This window comes from Molossus molossus, unplaced genomic scaffold (assembly GCF_014108415.1).
Source record: "Molossus molossus isolate mMolMol1 unplaced genomic scaffold, mMolMol1.p scaffold_m16_p_18, whole genome shotgun sequence".
Classification (NCBI taxonomy): Eukaryota; Metazoa; Chordata; class Mammalia; order Chiroptera; family Molossidae; genus Molossus; species Molossus molossus.
In genome coordinates, this window is record NW_023425353.1 from 57,363,789 (window position 1) to 57,385,468 (window position 21,680).

Sequence of the window (21,680 nt, forward strand, 5' to 3'; positions counted from 1 at the left end):
ATTTTATCTTTTTCTTCAAAAAGACCCTTCATCATTTCATATAATAACGGTTTGGTGGTGATGAACTCCTTTAACTTTTTCTTGTCTGGGAAACTCTTTATAGGGCCATCGATTCTAAATGACAGCTTTGCAGGATAGAGTAATCTTGGTTGTAGGTTCTTGCTTTTCATCACTCTGAATATTTCTTGCCACTCCCTTCTGGTCTGCAAAGTTTCTTTTGAGAAATCAGCTGACAGCCTTATGGGAACTCCCTTGTAGGTAACTAGCTGCCTTTCTCTTGCTGCTTTTAAGATTCTCTCTTTGTCTTGAACCTTTTTCATTTTGATGATAATGTGTCTTGGTGTGAGCCTCTTGGGTTCATCTTATTTGGGACTCTCTGTGCTTCCTGGACTTGTATGTCTGTTTCCTTCACCAAGTTAGGAAATTTTTCTGCCATTATTATTTCAAACAGGTTTTAGATTTCTTGTTCTCTCTCTTCTCCTTCTGGCACCCCCAAGATGCGAATGTTAGCACGCTTGAAGTTGTCCCAGAGGCTCCTTACACTCTCCTCATTTTTTTGGATTCTTTTTGCTGTTCTGATTGGGTGTTTTTTGCTTCCTTATATTCCAAATCGATGGTTTGCTTCTTGGATTTACGTTCTCTACTATTGAAGCTGTGTAAATTATTCTTTATTTCAGTTCGTGCCTCCTTCATTCTGACTGTGCATCCATCATTTCTGACTGGTCCTTTTTTATGCTCTTGAGGCCCTAAGTTCACTGAGGTTCTCACTAAGTTCATTGAGCATCCTTATAAGCAGTATTTTGAACTCAGCATCTGTTAGGTTGCTTATCTCCATTTCGCTTAGTTCTTTTCTTGGGGTTTTGTTCTGTTCTTTCCTTTGGGACCTGTTTCTTTGTTCCTCATTTTGGCTGCCTCCCTGTGTTTGTTTCTGTGTATTACTTAATGAGAGGTATGGGGCTCGCGGAGACCAGATGCTGCTTGTTTGGAGAATTTAGGAAAAACCTGAAGCAGGATCCAAGACAGGCCAATCCTATGGTTAAGGAAGTGGCAACAGCTTGGGTGGGCCTGAAAGTTGGGTGGGGCGGGGCCTCAGGGAGTCAGCAGGGCGGGGCTACCAGTGTGAGCCAGGTTGCTGGAGTCCCAGATATGGTGACTGTCTGCTGCCCCAGGGAAGGGCTCACCAAAGGAACAAAGGCCTCTGACAGCACGTTTGTCCCAGAGAAAGCCCCCTCTCCAGCCCTTGCTCCAATGCCAAGCAGCTCAGTTCTTCCCTGTGTGTCTCTGGTGCCCCTCAAGCTGCCCACCCCCCCACCCCAAGCTTAGAGGGAGAGAGTCCGAGTCCGTGCGCAGGCCCTTTAAGGAGCTGCCTGGGGCTCCAGCCGCGTCAGCTTCCCTTTGCCTCAGTTCCCGCCGGTTTTTCCAGCCAGAAGTGATGGGGATTCTCTTCTTGGCACTGGAACCCTGAGCAGGGCACCTGGTGTGGGACAGGGACCCCTCAGTCCTCAGGAAGGACCTTCTCTGCCGAGGTGTCCTCCTGATTTTTATCCGCCACACGTGGGTGTGGGCCCAGCCCGTCCCCTCCGCCCCTCCTACCAGTCTGGATGTGGCTGCTGCTTTAATTCCGTAGCTGTAGGACTTCCATTCAGCTTGATTTCAGGCGGTTTTGAATGATGGTTGTTCTGTAGTTTAGTTGTAACTTGGATGTGGTTGAGGGAGGACGCGATACCGCGGTAACCTACCCGCCGTCTTGACCGGAAGTCCTTAGTGTTGTTTCTTAAACAGGCATTTTCGTTGAGCTGATATGTTTATTCTATCTATTGTCTACCAGATGGCTAGCCTTTGAGTACCGGGCCACGAGCAGCTACCCAGAGGGTGATCAGTGCTATGAATGTGGCAGGTAATTAGATTGGTCAGGGAGGACCTGAAGAAAGTGTGGGCATGAGCTGTGTGGGTATATTGGCTGAGGGAAAAGCAAGTTCCAGAGGCCTGGGCACGGAGGCAAGGGCATGCCTGTGGTTTCAGAACACTGAGGAGGACAATGTGGCCGGAGCACAGAGAATGGGTGGGGGAGATGAGTCAGAGAAGAGTGAGAGCCAGACTGTGTAAAACCATTGTAACGACGTCTACTCCAAGTACCACTGAGCCATGGGCGGATTTCGAGCTCTGGCTGCTGCTGGAGGAAAATAGACTGTTGGGGACAAGTGTGGTAATGGGAAAATCAATGGGGACTATTGAAGTAGAGGGGGGTTACTTTGATAAGGTTGATAGTAGTCAAGGGAGTAAGAAGTGGTCAAATCCTGGATTTACTTTGAAAGGAGAGCTGACAGAATTTGGCGATTCAAACATTCTTGACTTGCAGCTGGGTGTAAGAATTGGACAAGGCTCCGGATTGTCTCCTTTGGGAAAAGGGGGTTGCAGTTTTATGTGGGACAGCCCCAATATGTTAGGAAGGTGCTTTGATATTGTACGTGTGTTGATATGGGGCCACTAAAGGGTGGAACGGAGCGGGCAGCTATTGGTTTAGCCGGTTCATCATCTGTTCCCTCTTCTTAGGATACGGAGCTTTTTCACGTGGGACCTGCTCTCAGCCCCCGGCTCTCAGGATGAGCAGGTGATGCAGAAATGGCCATTGTGCTGTGTGTTCTGGGTACAACGTATGCGTAGGGGAAGAGATGTGATATGATGTGGGCCAATGACACGACTCACTGCAAATTTCTGCTGGAATCCTTGGGAACGAGTCAAGCTTTTCTTCTGAGGCCACAGGGGTAAAGGACAGAGCCTGCTTGAGAACTTACAGAAGAAAACACAGCCGAGAGGGGGAGAGGTGGCATCCTGGTGACATCTTCTGAGCTCCTGAATCTAGCGCAGCCTGAATCCAGCGGCATCTCTGGGCTTCCTGTTTAGTAGATGAAAATATTTTCCTTTCTTTGCCCCATAAACTGATTTGGGTTGGATCTCTGTCACTTGCAACCAGAGCTGATATCCGGCGTAATGAAATATTTCTGTACTGATTGGTAGACAGCTGCTGCCGTAAGTGCCCTCTCCCCGCCTGCCCAGCTGCCCTGGTCCCTCCTTTGGGACTTCCCTCTAGATTTCCCCTTGATCCAACAATGGCAGACTTAGTCCCTGGCACAGCAGGGGGCCTCCGGAAGCCTGCGGTAGCAGAATGGTCCCTCCGGGAAGGTGCCCTGTTCCAGGCAGGTTGTTAAATGTTTTATTTATTATTATTGTTATTCTCAGCTGAGGACATTTTTGCATTTATCTTCAGATAGAGCGGGAGGGAGAGAGGGAGGAAGAGAGAGAAACATCGAGTGGTCACCACCTACATGACCCCAACCCAGGCCAGGGACAAACTGTAACCAAGGTACGTGCCCTTAGCGGGAACCGAACCCGGGACTCTCTGGTCTGTGGGTTGACTCTCTAACCGCTGAGCCAAACCAGCCAGGGCAGATTGTTAAATGTTTTAATATCACCTATGATACCATCCAAAAAAATAAAAAATCATGGGGATACAAAACTTGGTCCCCATTGTGATCATATTCTCCTTACTCCCTACTCCCTGAGGTGCTTGCTTCACTATGATTTGGTTAAATTTCTCAAGCTTCTCACCCCCTTGCACATCTCTCGTGTCTTTTGCAGTTGCTATTCCTTCCTCTAGAATTTCCTTTTTCTGTTACCCTTCATTGAACTACCCCTCCTTTTACAACTCAGCTCGGAGAACCAAGTCCAAGACAGAAATGCCACAATTCAGAGTAGCAGGTAGTGACTACTTCTATGAAGAGGGAGAAGAATCTAAGCTAAGCCATTAATAAAGTTTTGTTGTTTTTTTAAATTGTGAGATATACACACACAGAAAAACATATTAGATATATATGTTTAGCTTAACACATGTTTTAAAGGCAACACTCATGAAAAGAACCACTGAGATGAGGAATTAGAACAATGCCAAAGACCCGGTCATAAATGCCTCCTTCCCCCTAGCAGTAACTTCTACTCTGGCTTTTATGGTAACCAATCCCTCCTTTTCTTTATGCACCCCTAACCAATATATTTAATTTTGTCTGTGTTTAAAACTCAAAATCATATAGTCTGTATAGTCTCATGTCTGGATTCTTTCACTCAATGTTTCTAAGATTCATCTATAGACTTCTATAAGGCTACACCTGTAATTTCTTATAAAATTACATTAAAAATGAACCACAATTTTAATTAGTCTTACTGCTGATGGATATTAGGTTCTAATTCGGCGTCATTATGAACAATATTGATAAGAAATCTTGTGCATGTGTCTCCTACAGCATGTGTGCTTGGATTTCTCTAGGTTTCATATCTAAAAATGGAAAACCTGAGTCATGGGTATATGTGTCCTCAACAATTCTAATAAAGTTAAACTGCTTTCCAAAATGGTTGTGCCAGTTTACAAAATCCAGCAGTGTATCAGAGTTTCTGTTGCTCTATATCTATGCCAATGCTTGATAACTGTTAGACTCTAAAAGTTTTGCAGATGTAAGGTGGACCATGTAAGGTGGACCAGCAGATGTAAGGTGGACCAGCCTTTAGTTTTATAATTATATAAATGGAGACTTTTACAAAGTGATCAAATATATACCAATGAATTGACTTGATTCTTGCCATTGTGGCAGGGACTGTCCCAAGAATTACTAAAAGGTCATGTTGTCATTAAGATCCTTTATGTTCTATGTTGTCATACGAGTTCCTTGCTCTCCTTCATCGTAAGACCTGCCACATGCCTGTGGCCTGAGTATTCTCTCTGATGACTCTGACCTCATTCACTGCATGAAGCCAGTTAATCTTTTGGGACTTAACTCCCATTATCTCTGTGCTTAGAGCAGTACCTGTCATAGAATAGGGACTTAATAACATTTGTAGGATGGATTAAAGAAAATATTGGTCATACCTTTTATTTCCCAGATTATCTTTGTCAAAATATCTCTTTTCTTTTTATTGTACTAATTATGAAGTCCTGGCCCAAGGGGAATGCGAAAACCTTCCTCCTTAAAGTCTGACTGTGAGATGTGGAACAGGCTCTGGAATATCCAGAAGCTGCTTCTTCAGGTACAGCAGAAAGGCCTGGTCATTGTAGCTTCAGAAGAGAGAGTGTTTTCCTCATAGACATTGACAGGGCACCACTGCGCTCTGTTACATGAGACACAAGGGCTATAGAGAGTGTCCATTCTATCCCCACTCCCACCAATTTGACAAGTGAGAAAACTGAAGTTCAGAAGTGAAAGAGGTTGGCCCAGGTCAGCCAGGCAATCAATCAATGGAGGAGTCAGAATTAGAATCAGCTCCCAGGACAGTGGTCCTTCTCCACCCCCACCCCTCTACCCTTGAGCTTCAAGCTCAAGCTGCAAAATATCAGGAACCCTAGACGTGAAGGAGAAGTGATTTGTGACACATTGATATCACATACTTTTTAAAAAATGATGCTTTAAGATATAACATTGGTCTTGACCTACCTTTAAAAATATTAATTTTAATGGCTATCTCAAAGGCCTTTCATAACGTAGGCCACAGGTGTTACCTTGGGCTGGAACAGTTGTCTGCAGCTCTCAACATGCAGTCATGCAAAATCCTAAATAATATTGTCCATCTCTATATGATGTTTCACAGAGGACTACCTTGGACCTTCAGGAACATCCTTGCCATAGATCTTTGGAAGTTCTGGTCCTGAGAAGTTTGTTGCAATTAATGAAAGTTCTAGTCACAATAAAAATAAAAGGACCAGGGACAGTTTCTGGAAAACTGTGTCTGGAACCCATCGTCTGATATTGAAATTCAAAAGGGAAGTCACAGTGGAAATGTTCCTGGCTTCTGACTCTTGTTGGTGAATGGGGGCATCTCCAAAGGTGGGAATCAACTGTATTCCCTTGCCCAGTTCTGACATTGTGACCAGTGGCATGCATGGTGAATTGGTAGCTGGATGCTACCTGTAGTGGGAAAGAGTTATCACAGAGTAGAAGGACGCATCAGAAATGGGCATGTCCATGCTGGACTGTCCTCTCTAGGGTGTAGGGGTAGTGGCTTCCTTACTGGTAGCTTCTCTTACATTTTGTATTGAGCTAGATGGGCTCATGTTGACTTGATCACTAAGGCCTCTAGTGACACTGTCATAGGATGGTGGGAAAGATGTGGCAGATGCAGTTTCAGATTTGTCTGGGAGCACACAATTCTCATTTCCCATGAATGCAACAAAGTCTTCTTCTGGGACTGACGCAGCCTCTTCCTCAGCCCTGGGCACACCTGGGGGGTTGAAGACTGTCTTGGAGCGTTGGAACACATAGCTCCGATAGGCCTTTTGAATGACAGTTGCTGAAATGTCTTCTTGCTTCCACCGGAGGGTGGTAGCTATTGGTTCATAAGATTCTTTTGAAAGATTAGTTGCCATAAACTTATCCTCCATATTTGTCTTCAGAGAATCCAACTCCCCCGATTCTCCCAGAACATTCTTGGTGAAGGCAAAAAGGATGTCCAAGCAGTGGATCTTATCTCCAGGGACCAAGGGCAGGTCCATCCGGATTAATATATTTTGATTGGGTTTTGGGATTCGCAAGGGGCCAGTGAGGGTGTCTGCAAAATCTGAGAGGGCAGAAAAGGTTATAAACTGGGTGGCCTCCGGGTCGAACTTCTCCCAAGTCTCGTAGAACATGTCAAAGTCGTCCTCGCTCAGGGGCTCGGTGCTCTCCTCCGTGGCCACGTTGAAGTTCTCCAGAATCACTGCGATGTACATGTTGACCACGATGAGGAAGGAGATGATGATGTAGGTGGTGAAGAAGAGGATGCCCACGATTGGGCTCCCACAGTCCCCTTTGGTGCTATTGTTGATCGGCAGATTGGGGTCGCAGTAGGGGGGCCCCGTGTTGAGGATGGGGCTGAGGAGACCATCCCAGCCAGCCGACGTGGTGATCTGGAAGAGACACAGCATGCTGTTGGCGAAGGTCTGGAAGTTGAACATGTCGTCGATGCCAGCTTCCTGCTTGACATTGGGGAAACTGGCCATGCCGAAGATGGAGTAGATGAACATGACGAGGAAGAGCAGCAGCCCGATGTTGAAGAGGGCAGGCAGGGACATCATGAGGGCGAAGAGCAGCGTGCGGATCCCCTTGGCTGCTCGGACCAGCCTGAGGATGCGGCCGATGCGGGCCAGGCGGATGACTCGGAAGAGCGTCGGGGAGAAGTAATTTTCAAGTGATGTAAGAATTGCAGAAAACACCAGGCCTTAAAAAGAGAGAGGAAATGATCTAATTAGTACTCCCAACCACGAGCCCTGACACAGTTGGCTGGGATCTCACTCCCTAATCTCAGCCCCAAATGAACCTCCATGTGAGCATCTGTATTCAAAGACTGTGGGCCCTCTGAGCCTGGCACAGTGTTTGGCATAGAGTAGGGGCTCAGTAAGTGTTAACTGCATAAATCCTTTCTTTCTCAAGTAAGTCTCACCCTTCCTACCATGTTTTTATTTTTCCCTACACCCAGAATATCTTTTTAGTCAATCTCCATGGTCAAAACCCTATCGTCTGCAGCGTGGCTCAGCTGGAAGTGATTGCACCGTGTTCCCCGTGCACGGAGTCTGTTGTCTGTTTCTGTCTATGACACAGACCCTGCTCTTCCCTGAGAATTCAGCCTCTGGGTCATGCCTTTACCTCCACTCTGGTCCCGTGCTCTGTGAAGGACACGGCCCCCTGTGATTCATCTCCCTATCTCCTACTGCGAAGATGGATCAAGTCCCTGGCACATGGTCCTGTGGATAATTGTACAGAGCCTGGTATTAATTATAAGGGGGCCTAGGAGTTTGGCAACTTGCTGACAGCTAAAGCAGAATGGCTTTGAATGACCAGCTGTCTGCATAATGGCTTTTATTTGTTTCTTTCATTTCCAGCTGTGTTTAAACTCTCTGTTAGGATCTGGAGATGGGCATGTTTAAGGTCAGTTACAGCCCCCCACCCCACCTATGAACAGGGTTGGAAAGATGAAGAATGCATATGTCTCTCTATTTGATCTCTAACTTGACCTTCTTCTTCTAGTTGCCTTTTATCATAGGAACATGGATAGTCACAGTATTGTATTGGAAGGAGGAAGGAAATGGGAAGAGATTTAATAAATACTTTTGATTTTGGATTATAAAGTCTTAATGAAAGCCCCTCCTAAAGTCTACTTTAACTGGGACACTTTTTCTATAGTGTGGGTATATTATGTGTCCATATAATCTTAGATTCTGCCAGCCAACTTGTCTACATCTACTTCAAGGGAGAGTAAGTGTTCATACTTGTAACATTTAGATGCTCAATACATGTCTTGCTGGTAGGAAGGAAGGGAGAAAAGGAGAGAGAACAGAAGGAAGGAGAGGTGGAGTCTGTCTTTCCCTTGCTTTCTAGCTGTCTCTCTGAGCGATTTCTGCCCAGTGACGTGTCACTGTGTAGGTCACAGGAACTGGTAGTTATGGTGTCCACATTATAGAATTGAGTACTTCATGTATATTTTATTTCTTTTTAAAGAGATATGTGTTTATTGATTTTTTAAAGCGAGAGGAAGGGAGAGAGAGATATAAACATCGATGTGAGAGAGAAACATCGATTGGCTGCCTTCTGCACGCCCCCTACTGGGGATCGAGCCTGCAACCCCGGGCATGTGCCCTGACTGGGAATCGAACCGGGACCTCTCAGTTCATGGGACGATGCGCAATCCACTGAACCACGTTGGCAGGGCAAGTATATTTTATTTCTATAATATTGATATGGGAAGTCACATAAACAAGCTCCCTTCTCTAACAGAAAATCAAAATGGACTTTAGAGTCTGTCACTTTGGAAGACAAACAAACAAGCAAAACCAACCTCCCACAAAACCCAGCAGCAACAAGAAAATAAAACAAAACAAAAAAAAAACCCAAAAATACATCCCCCACCCCTGCCTGCCCCCAAACAACTAAACACAACCCAAGGTTGTATTTCAGCACCAGAGTAGGGAGATGGATTAAATGCTGCCAAGTTGTATTTAGATGCCATTAGCTTTGGACTGGAAATCAATGGAAAATTAAATTTACAATCGTGCCCTGATATGAAAAGTAAGCAGGCCATGCTATAGCGGGCCAGGGTGCATTTATAATGTAAAGTAAAGCTGGTGTGCTGGGGTTTGGCTTTAACAGGGCCAAACTTGGGGTAAACAGCACAAAAGCCAGGTACCGTCTCTTGGTTGTTGATGGGAGACTGCTAGTTCATCAGAGCATTACCATGGTCTAAGTTCAGCTCCTCCCTTCACAAACTGTTCAACTTTGCCTAATTTTCTTAATCTCTGAGGCTCTCTTTTCACAGGGCTACTGCGGAGATTCGTGAGCCCAGCCTAGTGCTAAGAATTCAGCAAGCACTAGTTCCGGTGGCTCCATCCTCCACCTTAGCCTCTGACTCTTCTCATTCTCTCTCAACAACTTTAGCCCCCAATTACTTGGCCTGTCATCCAACAACACCCAGCCTAGACCACACCGGCCCTGATCTCTTGGGCATCAATCCTTTGACTTGTCTGTCACTCATATTCCTTAAGTGGAGACTTATACAGAGATGGAGTTCCAGGCTCTTGACTTAAGAATCTCCTCTGAGCAATATTCTCGCAGACTTTCCTCACTCACTTGGCAACCCACCTCCTTTTCCAAAAAGTATTTTATGACTCACTTCACAGCATACCACCCACTCTCTGATTTGAAGATCATAAAATAAGGCCCACTGGAAACTCCATCATCTTAGGTTCTCTGGAGGAGCAATTGTTCCCTATCAGCCCCCCAAATTCTGGCGAAGGCTGCATGCACAGCAGGTGCCTGAAGATACTTCATGACAGCGTGGAGAAGGCGAGTGGGACCTCTCCATTTGACTGAGAGGCCAGAGGCACTTTAAATCTGCAGTGCTTGGCAGGCAGCAAACTCTGGGCTCCTCTAATGTACAACGTGTTTAAAAAGTTTGTTTGTTGTCCCCTCAGTTTTTTTTTTGTTGTTGTTCAGGTAGAGTGGGAGGGAGAGAGAAGAACAGAGAGAGAGAGAGAAACATCGACGTGAAGGGACACATCGAGTGGCTGCCACCCGCACAACCGACCAGGGCCGGGGACAAACTGCAACCGAGGTACGCGCCCTTAGCGGGAACCGAACCCGGGTCTCTCAGGACCGCAGGCTGACGCTCTAACCGCTGAGCCAAACCGGCCAGGGCGTCCCCTCAGTTTTGAAAGAACAGCCAAAACAGCCGCAAGGAGAGGCTGGGCTTCCCCACCACATGCGATGCCCACTTACTCCCGATGGAGAGGACCACGACGATGAAGTCAAACACGTTCCAGCCGTTGGTGAAGAAGTACTGCCTCAAGGCGAACATCTTCAGGACACACTCGCCCGTGAAGACGGCCACAAAGAACTGGTTAATTTTGTTAAGGACTTTTGTCTTTTCCTCACTCTGATCATCCGTCTCTACCATCATGGTGATCATGTTGAGGCAGATGAGGACCATGATGATGATGTCGAAACTTTGTCTGGTCACGATGTCAAAGACGAATCCCTGGTACTTGTTCTGAGAAAATAAGAGATGGTACGTCAGGGCCTTTTGGCCAACATAAACCAGGCATGGGGTTTTAAAGTCTGTCCCTGTAGTCTCCCTCACACTCCATGTCCAAGTAGAAGCCAATTCCTGTCCATAATATCACTCTGCGTTGATTCTGCCTCATTGCCTCAGTTCAAGTCCTCATCGCTTCTGGCCCCATGACATCACCAGGCACTTTGTCCTTGAGCATGTTCTTCCCTTCATTTGCAATGCGTCCAGCCTGTCTCTTAGCTCTCTAAATCCCAATGGTCCCACTCCTTCCAAGGGAGTTTGCTCTAAACATATCACACCACATTGCTCCGCCCCTTCTTTTGGTTTAGTCTGTGGTCAGTCTCGAGTTCTAGCATTTCATGTACATTTCTCTTCTCTACCAGACAGTGAGTTTTTAAACACAGGGGACAGGTCATTTTTTTTTTTTATCCTCACTCGAGGACATTTTTCCATTTTCTATTCAGATAGAGCTGGAGGGAGAGAGAGGAAGTGAGAGAGAAACATCAACGTGAAAGGGACACATTGAGTGGTCGCCACCCACACGACCCAACCAGGGCCGGGGACAAACTGCAACCGAGGTACATGCCCTTAGCGGGAACCGAACCCCGGCCTCTCCGGACCACAGGCTGACGCTCTAACCGCTGAGCCAAACTGGCCAGGGCGGGACATGTCTTATTTAACTTTGTGTTCCTGTAGTACACTGCATACAGCAAGAGTTCAAGAACTGCTCACAAAATTATTGATTCAAGGGTCAAGTTGGTGTGACGGTGAGACTTCTTCTGCAAATGTTCTCTTTATTCCTGGGGCTGTGCAGACATCTAAGCAAATGTAGGTACAAGACATGGGGTCAGGTTTTGGTTGTTTGCATTCTTGGAAAGAGGCAGAATAATTTGGATAACAAACAGATCATATATATTTGGCTATTTTTATGCTTTTTAAAAAAAAATTCCTAGTATAGCCCTCTAGTTTTTCCCATGTTGTTAACATCATACTGTTCTAGGACTCCTTGGCCTGAACTCCATTCTCCACTCTTGACTTTCTCCCAAATACTTCTCCTGAGCTCTGTGGAGCTCACCTGCCTTGATGTGCAAACATCTCCTCTTGCTTAGTGGTTGCCTATTTCCCTCACCCCTGAACTCCAGGGCTGGGAAGCAGGCCTGAGGTCTTTCTCGCTCCCCAGTGTCACTTCCAGACCTTTGCTCCTCCTGTGTCTTATAAAGTCTCTTCTCCTTGGAACTTGTGTCCCCTCGCTAGCCCACCCTCACCTCCTCTTCATTGCTGCCATTCCCCCACCTTCTGGTCCCTCTGCTTCCTTCCCAACGAGTAAGGCTCTTGGCCACACTTGGACACTCTTGGCTATTATGTCTTGGTTCTTTAGCTGAATATCGAATGACCTAGTTTTTCTAATTTAAAGAAAAATCTTCCTGAACCTCTCACCTTCTTCAGTTACCACCTTATTCTCGCTCCACTTTCACAGCAAAATTTCTTGAAGGATTTGTGTGCAAACACGGTTTCCCATTCACTCCTCAATCCACCGCAACATAGCTCTCTGTCCCATCCTGCCGCCGGAATGGTTCTTGCTAAGATCACCGATGACCTCCATACTGCTGACTCTAAGGACACTTGTTTGGTGTTGCTTACAACCCTTCAGCCTTGAAACTCTCCCTCTTGGTTTTCATCATGCCTTATTTTCCTCTTTTCTTGATTTCCTGGCTTTTTTTTTTTTTTTTTTTTGAGTCTTCTTTACCCAACGTTTAGATGGGAGGGTTCCTCAAGGCTCAGATCTAGGTATCCTTTATTTTTCACCCCATTCTTTCTCCCTTGGCAATCTCTCAAGCCTGTGAATTAATATGTATGTGGGTTTTGCTAGCTATTTTCCTGAGTCACTGGACTGTAATCTCTGTGAGGGCAGGAACTTTGTGTATCTTGCTTACTGCTCTCTCCCCAGTATCTGCATAGTACCTGGCACATGATAGATACTCAATAAATAGATGAATGAATGGATGACAGAACAGACAGCTGTGTTCCCCACGCCTTAAATGAAACTATAAAGCCACTTCACTGGGGCTTGATTAAATTTAATTTTGCACCACAGGCACTTAATAAATGTGTACTATGTGCAGGGCTCTGCATGAGTAGCTGTGAGGGAGGAAGAGAGGAAGCTGTTAGGAGTCTCACCAGGGAGCTCCCAGGAGCTGCAGAGCAAGCAGAGGGCAGAAGGGCTATGACAGAGGCTGGTTCCTACTTTCTGTTTGACAGTGGGGTGAGCTGCTACCCTTTGGAGTTAGATCAAAGAATCTGACCCTCGTGGGCCTAGTTCTGGCATAACTATTGGCTCACATCTTTTCTGGAGTGGGAGGGGTATTGCTGAGCCAATAATAGCTTCCATTTCATCACTGAAAATGGTGAAAAGGCAGCCCATTCATGGCCACATGACTTCGAATCAAACAGAACAGGTGACAACATTGCTAAGCTCCAGGTGTGAGTTTGCCCTGCATATTCAGATGCTGTGGAAGACAGCGGATTGCTGGCTGCTCCTGGCTTCGCCTGTGGGCAGGGATCACACCTTTTCAACCCTTGGTGTTCTCACAGATGATGAAGTGGGTGACTGAGGATGTGATATTATAGAGCTTATTATTTCCCTATAAAGTGGACTATGTGAAACCTGCTTTTAGTGATGTCTATCATAAAGAATGTTCTAGAATAAAGTTTCCATGTCTCGTGGAAGCCTTAGTCTTTGTTATGGATGAAGCATAAGGTTGAGAAGCTGGGCTTCACTAGGGGTGGTGAGTGGCAGGTATGTGCGTTGGAGGTCCGTGTCACCCAGATTGGCCGTGCTGTGATGTGGCACCCATGCAACGGTGGGGCAGAACTCCCGTGTCACCCAGATTGGCCGTGCTGTGATGTGGCACCCATGCAACGGTGGGGCAGGACTCCCGTGTCGATGCTCGACTTATCTGACCAGCTCGACCTGTTGGGACTCCGGAGGGAGGAAGGTGAGCCTTCTGGTGCCAATGACCTGGCAAAAAGGAAGCTGGACTTGGGCAGGCGGGCCTTACATGGTAGAGGGAATTTCTCTTTTTCTTTGGGTTTCTTTCTTGGCTCTGGACTTTGAGCAGAACAAGTAATCAGGCTTGTGCCACTGGGTGGTGGATGCCAAGATACCGCCTGCCAAGTGGGTTCCAGCCAGCAGCTGGGATGAGCCCAGGCCTGTGGGCCCTGGAGGGCAGGGTGTGCAGTTGCTGCTTGGGGCCTGCAGCATCCCTAAGATTACAGTCCTGGTTGAATGTCCCAGCTTTGCCTCAGTCACACTGAGGGGAACAGAGGAAAGAGTGTTTGCCATTCTTGGACCAGAATATTAGGAGAGAGCCATGCTCCTCCACTAAAGCTACTATAATACTCATAGTGAACTAGTGATACCTCTCGACCCCATTCTAAAGGATGGTGAATCTCAGGAACACAGCTGAGTTATGGTCTTACTTCCCTTATCCATGTGAAGAACCTCCTTCCAATGTCAGCCTTGGAGGATCTTGGTTGTGGCTCAATGAGGAAAAATGGTGATGTTGTTGCAGGTCTTCCTGACCAACCATCAGCTTCTACCCCTATTGTAGTGCCCGGAAATCCAACATGAGTTCCTACCTTTGTATTAAGATGGTATTCTCTTCATGGCGCCTTTTTAAAAGGCAGCCCACCCCACCCCAGGGGAATTGTCCTCCTTCGGGGAGGGAACTGTGGTGGCATGCGGGTTTGATGGATAAGAGGGGAAACACTGAGATGCTGTAGAGAAATTGAGTAGTTTATAGGGGAAGGTTCCAGAAACCATCATGATTTTGCCAAGGGTTGTTCCTAGCATAGATTTCCTGGTTCAAATGTGGAATCAATTAGTCCGGCCAGCAGTAAAGGCCACGTGGACTCGGCTTCTTGTTTCTCAGTGAATCTGAGGCTCCTCCTCCTATAGTCCCCGACTTGGCTCTGACTGGCTGGGCTCAGCTTGTCTGTACATTTCAATTTTGAGCCTGTTCCTGCCCTTTAGACTGGTTGACAGAGGGACAGTCAATGAATTTTAAGGATTTTCGCTCATGCTCACCCAAACCCAGTTATCCTGATCTTAGGGGGGATTTGGGAGAAAACTTTTACCTCTACAGAGGTCTGAACATCCTATCACTCTCCATTGTAACACTTCTGATCAGAACTGAAAATAGTAATACATTTATGACCACTGTTTCCAAGTAAAGTGTGTCAAAAGCGTAACACTTTTTTTCCTCCTGTAAATGTTTCTAAGATTCTGTGCTCATGAATATTTTAGTAACTTATGCAAATCCCATGCCTTGATTTAGAAATTCTAATGTATGTCTTTCTAATTCATGTAGGGAAAGGCCCGTCTCTTTGTTGAAGGTCCTTAAGTTCTGCCCTGGTCTGGGGAGGGGCTAATGGGGTTCTGCCATGGGCGGTGCCCACAGTTTTCTTCATAAATGTTGCATCTTAACCACAGAAAGGTTCTACAAGGGACAAGATGCCAGTTCCATCCACTGGAGTGAACGGCTCAGACATCCTCTGAAGAGGGTCAGCTGTGTATTTCCAGCACAGCAACATGCCCACTCCCCAGCCTGTTCCTCCGCTCGCACCAGGACCAGCCAGAGGTCTGATGCTTTCCATCTTCTGGCAGCAGTCCGAGAAGAACGCACATAACAGATACCACGTGCGGTTCGGGCTCTGCACTTAACAGGAGCATCAAAGAGCATATCTCGTAGGGTCTTTGTAAATAAAGGAATCAAAGTGGAGGATGGCCCTGAGTTTTGGTCAATCTTTAAACACTAGAGTGCGATAATTTTTGGTATCTATTGTGCCAAAATTATTGACCATGATTTTGACCAACCCAGGATCCAGGGAGAGTTGGGTTTGGGCCATTTCCTCTCCACCTTTAGGCATGGGGTGAAATGTGGGGTGAAATGTGGGGTGAAATGTGGGGTGAGGCCAGAGAGCCACGGCAACCTAGAGCATATGCATGATGACACAATGTTTCACCTCAGGGCTCTAACCAGCTTACAGTCGGTTAGCCTAATCTGCTCTCAATCCTGTACTTGAACCCTAACACTGTTGGAGAACTCAGACCTTCCCTGAATGGTTCTATCTGGAGTAACTGTAGGAGATATGTTCACTCCATAAGATCAGAGTTGCTTCTCTTAGACTTCTCATTCCTTGGACCTGGAACGCTCATTACCCTCATCCCTACACTCAACCCAGATCTCCTTCTCCACAGAGGGAATTGTCCAGGCCCCTATCCAAAACAGGCACCGCTGTCAGGTTGGAGTCACAGACACACTGTGCTAGAGGGAAGCTCTGGGGCTCACCAGGGGCCGGGGGATGGGCTTCTGGGGCTTCTTGGAGCCCAGCTTCTTCATGGCATTGTAGTACTTCTTCTGCTCCTCTGTCATGAAGATGTCCTGGCCCCCTAAGTGCAGGACAGGATAAAACACGTCATTGTTATTAAAGCAGCAGGAATCCCCACGGATACTAAAATCACGCTGGAGGGAAAGGAGCTCTCAACTTTCTCCCCTTTCTGCAGAAAGACATGCCAAGGTCAGGATCAAGGAGTGTCCTGCCCAGGTGTCACAGACAGTGACAGAGCCAATGGGACTGAACCCCAGCTCTGACTCACTGCCTGGGTCTCTGGAGCAAAGCCTGTTTATCATCTCCAGGGACCCAGAGATGCTGCATGGATGAAGGGAGGGAGGGCTTGGGAACAGGACCCAAGGAGAAGGTATGGGTTGGCTCACATCTGAGCCTTGGATGCAGCTGTCTCATTCCAGTCAAACCCATTGGATTCTGGAACCATACTCCCAGCCAGGGGCAAGAGCTGCCCTCCGGGCCTTCTGGAACAGACTCTGGGACCCAGCCTCTCAGCCCGTTCCAGGAGAGTTAACTGCCTGACCAAGGGTCCTCGGAGAATCCTCAATGGGTTCTCTGAAGGCCCCCCAGTCGCACTGCCCTCTGCTGTTACAGAGGTGGAAATTCCACCACGAAAGACACCTTCCTCCCTTAGGATTGGACATTTGTTTTCTTTAGGGACCCTTTGAACCTCCTTCGTTCAGCCCCTCACCTTTTACTTCCTGATGTAATTTTCAAGCCTCCCATTTCAATAACATGTGTGTAGAAATTAGTCACTGCAAATGTTGGGGAAAAGGGCTGAGATCTGTGGGGTTTGAGAGGAGATTTTAGAAAATTTGTGGACCCAGAGGACTTCCTGAGAGGAACATCCCCATGGGGATGGGGACAGAGGATTGGTGAGTATTGGGCGGGGCCCACTGAGAAGTCTGACTAAGGAGCCAGCAAATATAGTTTCTGGCCTCCGCTTGATCACTGGTTTGTCTCACTCTGTCCCCTAACAGGGCCATATGGCCGTCCCCATGTCAGGGCCTAGGGCTGCTCAGTGGTAAGGAGACAGCATCGTGTGGATAACTGCAAAGCCCCCAGGGCACTGATGACTATGGTCAGCGTGTCACAGCTGTCTTGCTGAGCCCCTCTAGGGCTCCCATAGACCTGTCTTGCCCCTTCTCATGACCAGAAGCCTGGCTCAGGACTTTCTGCAGGCGGGATGCCTGCCCCACTAGCTGTATATTCTAAATTATAACAGCGCTACGTTTCCTCTTGTGCCCACTGTGTGCTCAGCCCTGAACAAGGGGCTTTGTGTACAGAATCTTATTTACCTCTCACCGAAATTGTGCGAGTAGGTATCATTAATCTCATTGAAAGGATGAGAAAACTGAGGCTCAGAGAGGTTTAAGAAATTGCCAGGGTCAGCCACCCAGCAAGTGGTTGAGCTGGGAATGCAAACCCAGGCTTGTGTGATGGCAAAACCGATGCTGTGCTCTCAAAGCTGTGCTAGGATTTCTTCCTGTGACCCCTCTTTTCTCTGGATCCAGGTTTGCACAAATCTAAAATGGTACCCTAGCTACCTCAGGGGCATGGAGGGTATTAAACGAAAGAATGGCATGAATATATTTTATATATTTAATAAACATAGAGAGGTTGTCAGGGATTGGGTTCCTGGTCACTGGAGTTAGTGCCCGTGGAGGCAAAGGTCTTCCTCTCTACCCGAGGAAGGTAGGGATTCTGCTGAAACTGGGGCTCTGGCCCTTCCGAAGACATCCCGACTCAGTGCTCCCGATGCCAGGGCGCAGGCAGAGGCAGCACGTGCTGGGGCCCATTCCTTCCCTGTTCATATTCCCCAAGGGGTCACCCGCTAGGAGGACCATGGTACTCTGGGAGAGAAAACGAGGACCCCAGGGGAAATTGGGGGGCCATGCTGGTACAGAGCAATGCAACTCTTTTAGCAGCAGCCCAGACACCCAACAGAGGTGAGCGCTGCAACCAGGGGGCAAAGGTCGGTGTTGGTCTTACAAGCCAATGCTGGACTTCCAGCCAGGCAAGAAGGGCTGTCGGTAGTGTTGGCTTTAGTCATGAGGCCGAGGGACCAGAAGTTTAAGATTGGCCACTACCACAAAAACACCCGGACCCCACTTATCTTTTTTTTCTGTTGATTAAAGTTGTCAATTATGACCCCGACGAAGAGGTTGAGTGTGAAGAAGCCACCGAAAATGATGAAGATGACGAAGTACAAGTACATGTATATGTTGTGCTCCCACCCGGGCTGCAAGTTCACCTGTGAGCAGACAAGATGGGGCATGGGGAGGAGGGGGTGTGTTAGTTTGTGTTCACCCCAAAAGCCACCCTGAGAAGGACCTGGGTGCAGGTGGTTTATTTGGGAGGTGTTCCCAGCAAGCAGGAGTGAGGGAGCGGGAGGGTGAGCAGGAACAGGAGAAAAGCCGAGAAGGGGGTGTGGGGAGAAAGCTGTTGCTGTGGGCAACTGATGTTCCACCCTGTGTGGGCCTTACGGCACCAGGTAGAGCACCTCAGGACTGGACCTGCCAGGGTCAGGGAAGCTGGAGCATTTATCTACAGTCTCCCAAAACGTATTGTGAGGGTTGCCCCTGGGGACACTGAATCCCTCCCCCTTGGGTTAGGGGCTGCTGAACAAGCCCTGAAACACTGAAGAAAGCCAAGTGTCAGAGGACCAGAAATACAGACACAAGTGAACTCAGAGGCGGGCGAGAGGACGGGGCGGGGCACCTGCAGTGTCCGCCAGAGCAGGAGGGGTCTTTGCTCAACAACATCCTTCTCCTCCACCTGGCTGCCGGAACAGTAGCTGAAATTCTATCTCATCCCTTTGTTCTAGCCACCGCCCCGCCCCCACCCTGCCAGGGGGCCCTCACACAGTTTTTATCTGGCACTTTTCTCGAGCAGAGAAAGAGCTTCGGAAGCCTGAAGAAGGTGCACGGAAGGAGAACGGGCTAGGTCGGCTTAAACAGCCAACAGTGAGCCAGCTGGACACTGCTCCAGAGAGGGTTAGTGCCAGGCTGCTGGGTGGTCGCCCCTTCTGGCACCAAGGCCACCCTCTTCACTCTGGTTCAAATAGACGAATGTGCGGGGCACACAGAGGGGAAGGCAGTGAGTGCAGTGGGCTGAGACTCACCTCTCGGGCATCCACAGCCGCATACATGATGTCCATCCAGCCTTTAAAGGTTGCCTGGGAACAAGGAGCAGAGGCTACTCAGGCTCTGCCCACGCGTCTATAATGGGCTCTGTTTTGATTCTCTTATTTGTTTTTCTCATCGAGCAACTGTCCCCCTGGAGCCAGTTCTGACATGTCTTTGTACCTCCCAGGGCAGAGCACAGTGCCTGGCACGCCACAGCGATTCAGGGAGTGTTTGTCAAATGAATACAGGAACAAATGGCAGAATGCAGGAACTTGTATAAGCAATTACAAATGTATAAGCAATTATAAATGTAACACTTGAATGGCTGGAGTACTGAATGAACAAGTGGATGAAGGCAAGGGATGAAGAGTGAATGAATGAATGAATGAATGAATGATGAATGTGGTTGACTGTCATCATCACCAGCACTATCTATCACTACAATAGACCTGGAACATAATTTATTACCCTCTAGGGGATAATTTACAGAAGACTGAATATGTGGCTAGTCATGTCTACTTTGTACAAGTAGTGAATTCTAACTTATTCATTACTTGATATAATCCCATGGCAGGCTCATCCCTTTGTTCTAGCCTATTAGCTTACATTGGTCTAATTGTACCGCTGGGAGATCACACTCATTGGTAAAGCCCTCTAGCCACATGATGTAGCCTATAGGAATAGGGAATGAACTCAGCTCAAATGAGTGCTACACCTTACATAGCATCTTCTGAAAGATCCCAGTCCTTCCATTTCATAGAGTAGCCAAAGAAAAAGACATGGTTGATTTCAGGACTCACCACCTGCAGAAGGGCGAGGTAACCCATTGCAACATTATCAAAGTTGACCTTCATGTTCACCCAAAAGAGTTTGCCAGTGTGGTTTTGAAATTTACAATCAGATTCGTTATTCACAATATTCAAATGCACAACAGGAAAGTCTTTACTGGTGGTGTTGATGCACCTCCAAAACTTCCCCGAAAAGAAGTTCATGCCCATGATGCTGAAGATGAGCCAGAAGATGAGGCAGACGAGGAGGACGTTCATGATGGACGGGATGGCACCCACCAGGGCATCTACCACCACCTGGGGGGGAAATGCAAAAGGACCTGGAACCCCACCAATGCCCCACCCCTCTTTGCTGGATTCGAATTCTTCAGGCTGCTCTGTGAGCCAGCGGCCTTTGGAAGCAAGAGAAGTGGGTTAATTAGTGCAATAATTCAGACTCAGGAGGCTGAGAGACCTGGGAGCTGAAGGTGGGTTTAAATCTTCTCTAAACTTCATTCAGGGCGGCTTTCGCTGTCCTCCCTCAAGACTGAGGAAGTGGATGAGTTTACAAGTACACACACGCTCATTTAGGGGTGTGAGCGTTATGTTGTGCTAGCACATACAGACTTCCAGAAACTGGCTTTATTTTCCTTAACTACAACACTTGAACATGGTGTGTAGTATGCTTTGGTTAGGAATCAATGACAACCTAAATCCATATTCACAGACTTGCCTATTTGTCGAATAGCAACTTGGAGATAAAATAAAATAAACATTAAACTAGTTCAGTCATAAGCTCCTAGTGTTTGTAAAGGCACCAATTAATTCTGAAAGTCCACTTTTGCCTTTGAAGATCTGATGACTTCTTGGAGTCAATGATGAAGAAAGCGAAAACCTCGCTTTCTGTCTCAGGAGACTTGTAATTATGAGGACGGGGAGGGGGGCAAGGGCCCGGCTGGTGAGCACAGCACCCTGAGGAAGGCAGTGAGGGCAAGGTGGCGGCTAGCAGACATATGTAAGGAAAGGGATGGATAAAAGAAAAATCCGTAAGTCCCACGACTGCGGTGGGTTGGAGAGAAGGTATTCTAGTGGGTGGCGGCTGAGCTGCCGAGCTGATAATGTCACTGCAGTTAAATGAGTGTCAGAGGAAAGGCTCATTTGTCATGGAAAGAAGAGCCTGGGATGTTCCAAAGATTTTAACAACGAGGACACGTTGGCAGCGTGGGGAGGTTGAGGTGAGGGGTGCTTGTGGAGCCATGAAGCAGGATCCCTAAGAACAGAAGTGAGGTCTGAGTCCTGGCAGATGTGATGTTGGAGGTGAGAGGGGAGGAGGGGCTCCCAAAGGGACCTGAGGGGAACTAGGAGAGTGAGGACATCACGGCACCACCAGTGTGCAAGCAGAAGTGAGGACGCAGAGCTGGCCTGGGTGTGTGTGTGTGGGGGGGGTGCTAGAGCCCGGAGCTCAGGGTGAGTGGTACGGAGGGCGTGAAGGGGAAAGTGGTACAAATGCTGCCGACCAGGGCAGTTTGGAGATAGGTCTTACCCTCATGCCTTCGAATCGAGACAGAGCCCGCAGCGGCCTCAGGGCGCGGAGGGTCCGAAGGGCTTTGATGGAGGAAATATCAGAATACTTCAGGATCTTCGCCACGAGGCTTATCAGTGAGATCTGAGGGCAGGCAGAGAGCAAAGGCATCACGCTAGGGTTCCAGAGGGGCGGTCCTGGTGCAAGGAGACAGGAAGTCCCTCCCACGCCCCACTCTGTCTAAGCCTTCATCCGGGCTCTTACCTCATGCTG

General features: G+C 47.8%; 1 protein-coding gene across 1 annotated transcript in view; it reads right to left on the minus strand.

Annotated features, from left to right (window-relative positions):
• Positions 1-6,025: 6,025 nt before the first annotated feature.
• Positions 6,026-21,680, minus strand: part of SCN10A (sodium voltage-gated channel alpha subunit 10) — an 80,771-nt gene continuing 65,116 nt past the window's right edge. The window contains exons 21-27 of the mRNA XM_036266500.1: positions 21,429-21,551; positions 19,919-20,203; positions 19,115-19,168; positions 18,107-18,244; positions 15,933-16,037; positions 10,290-10,560; positions 6,026-7,239 (exon numbers count right to left, since the gene is read on the minus strand). Coding sequence (XP_036122393.1) covers positions 6,026-7,239; positions 10,290-10,560; positions 15,933-16,037; positions 18,107-18,244; positions 19,115-19,168; positions 19,919-20,203; positions 21,429-21,551 — 2,190 coding nt within the window. The remainder of the gene's footprint in view (positions 7,240-10,289; positions 10,561-15,932; positions 16,038-18,106; positions 18,245-19,114; positions 19,169-19,918; positions 20,204-21,428; positions 21,552-21,680) is intronic.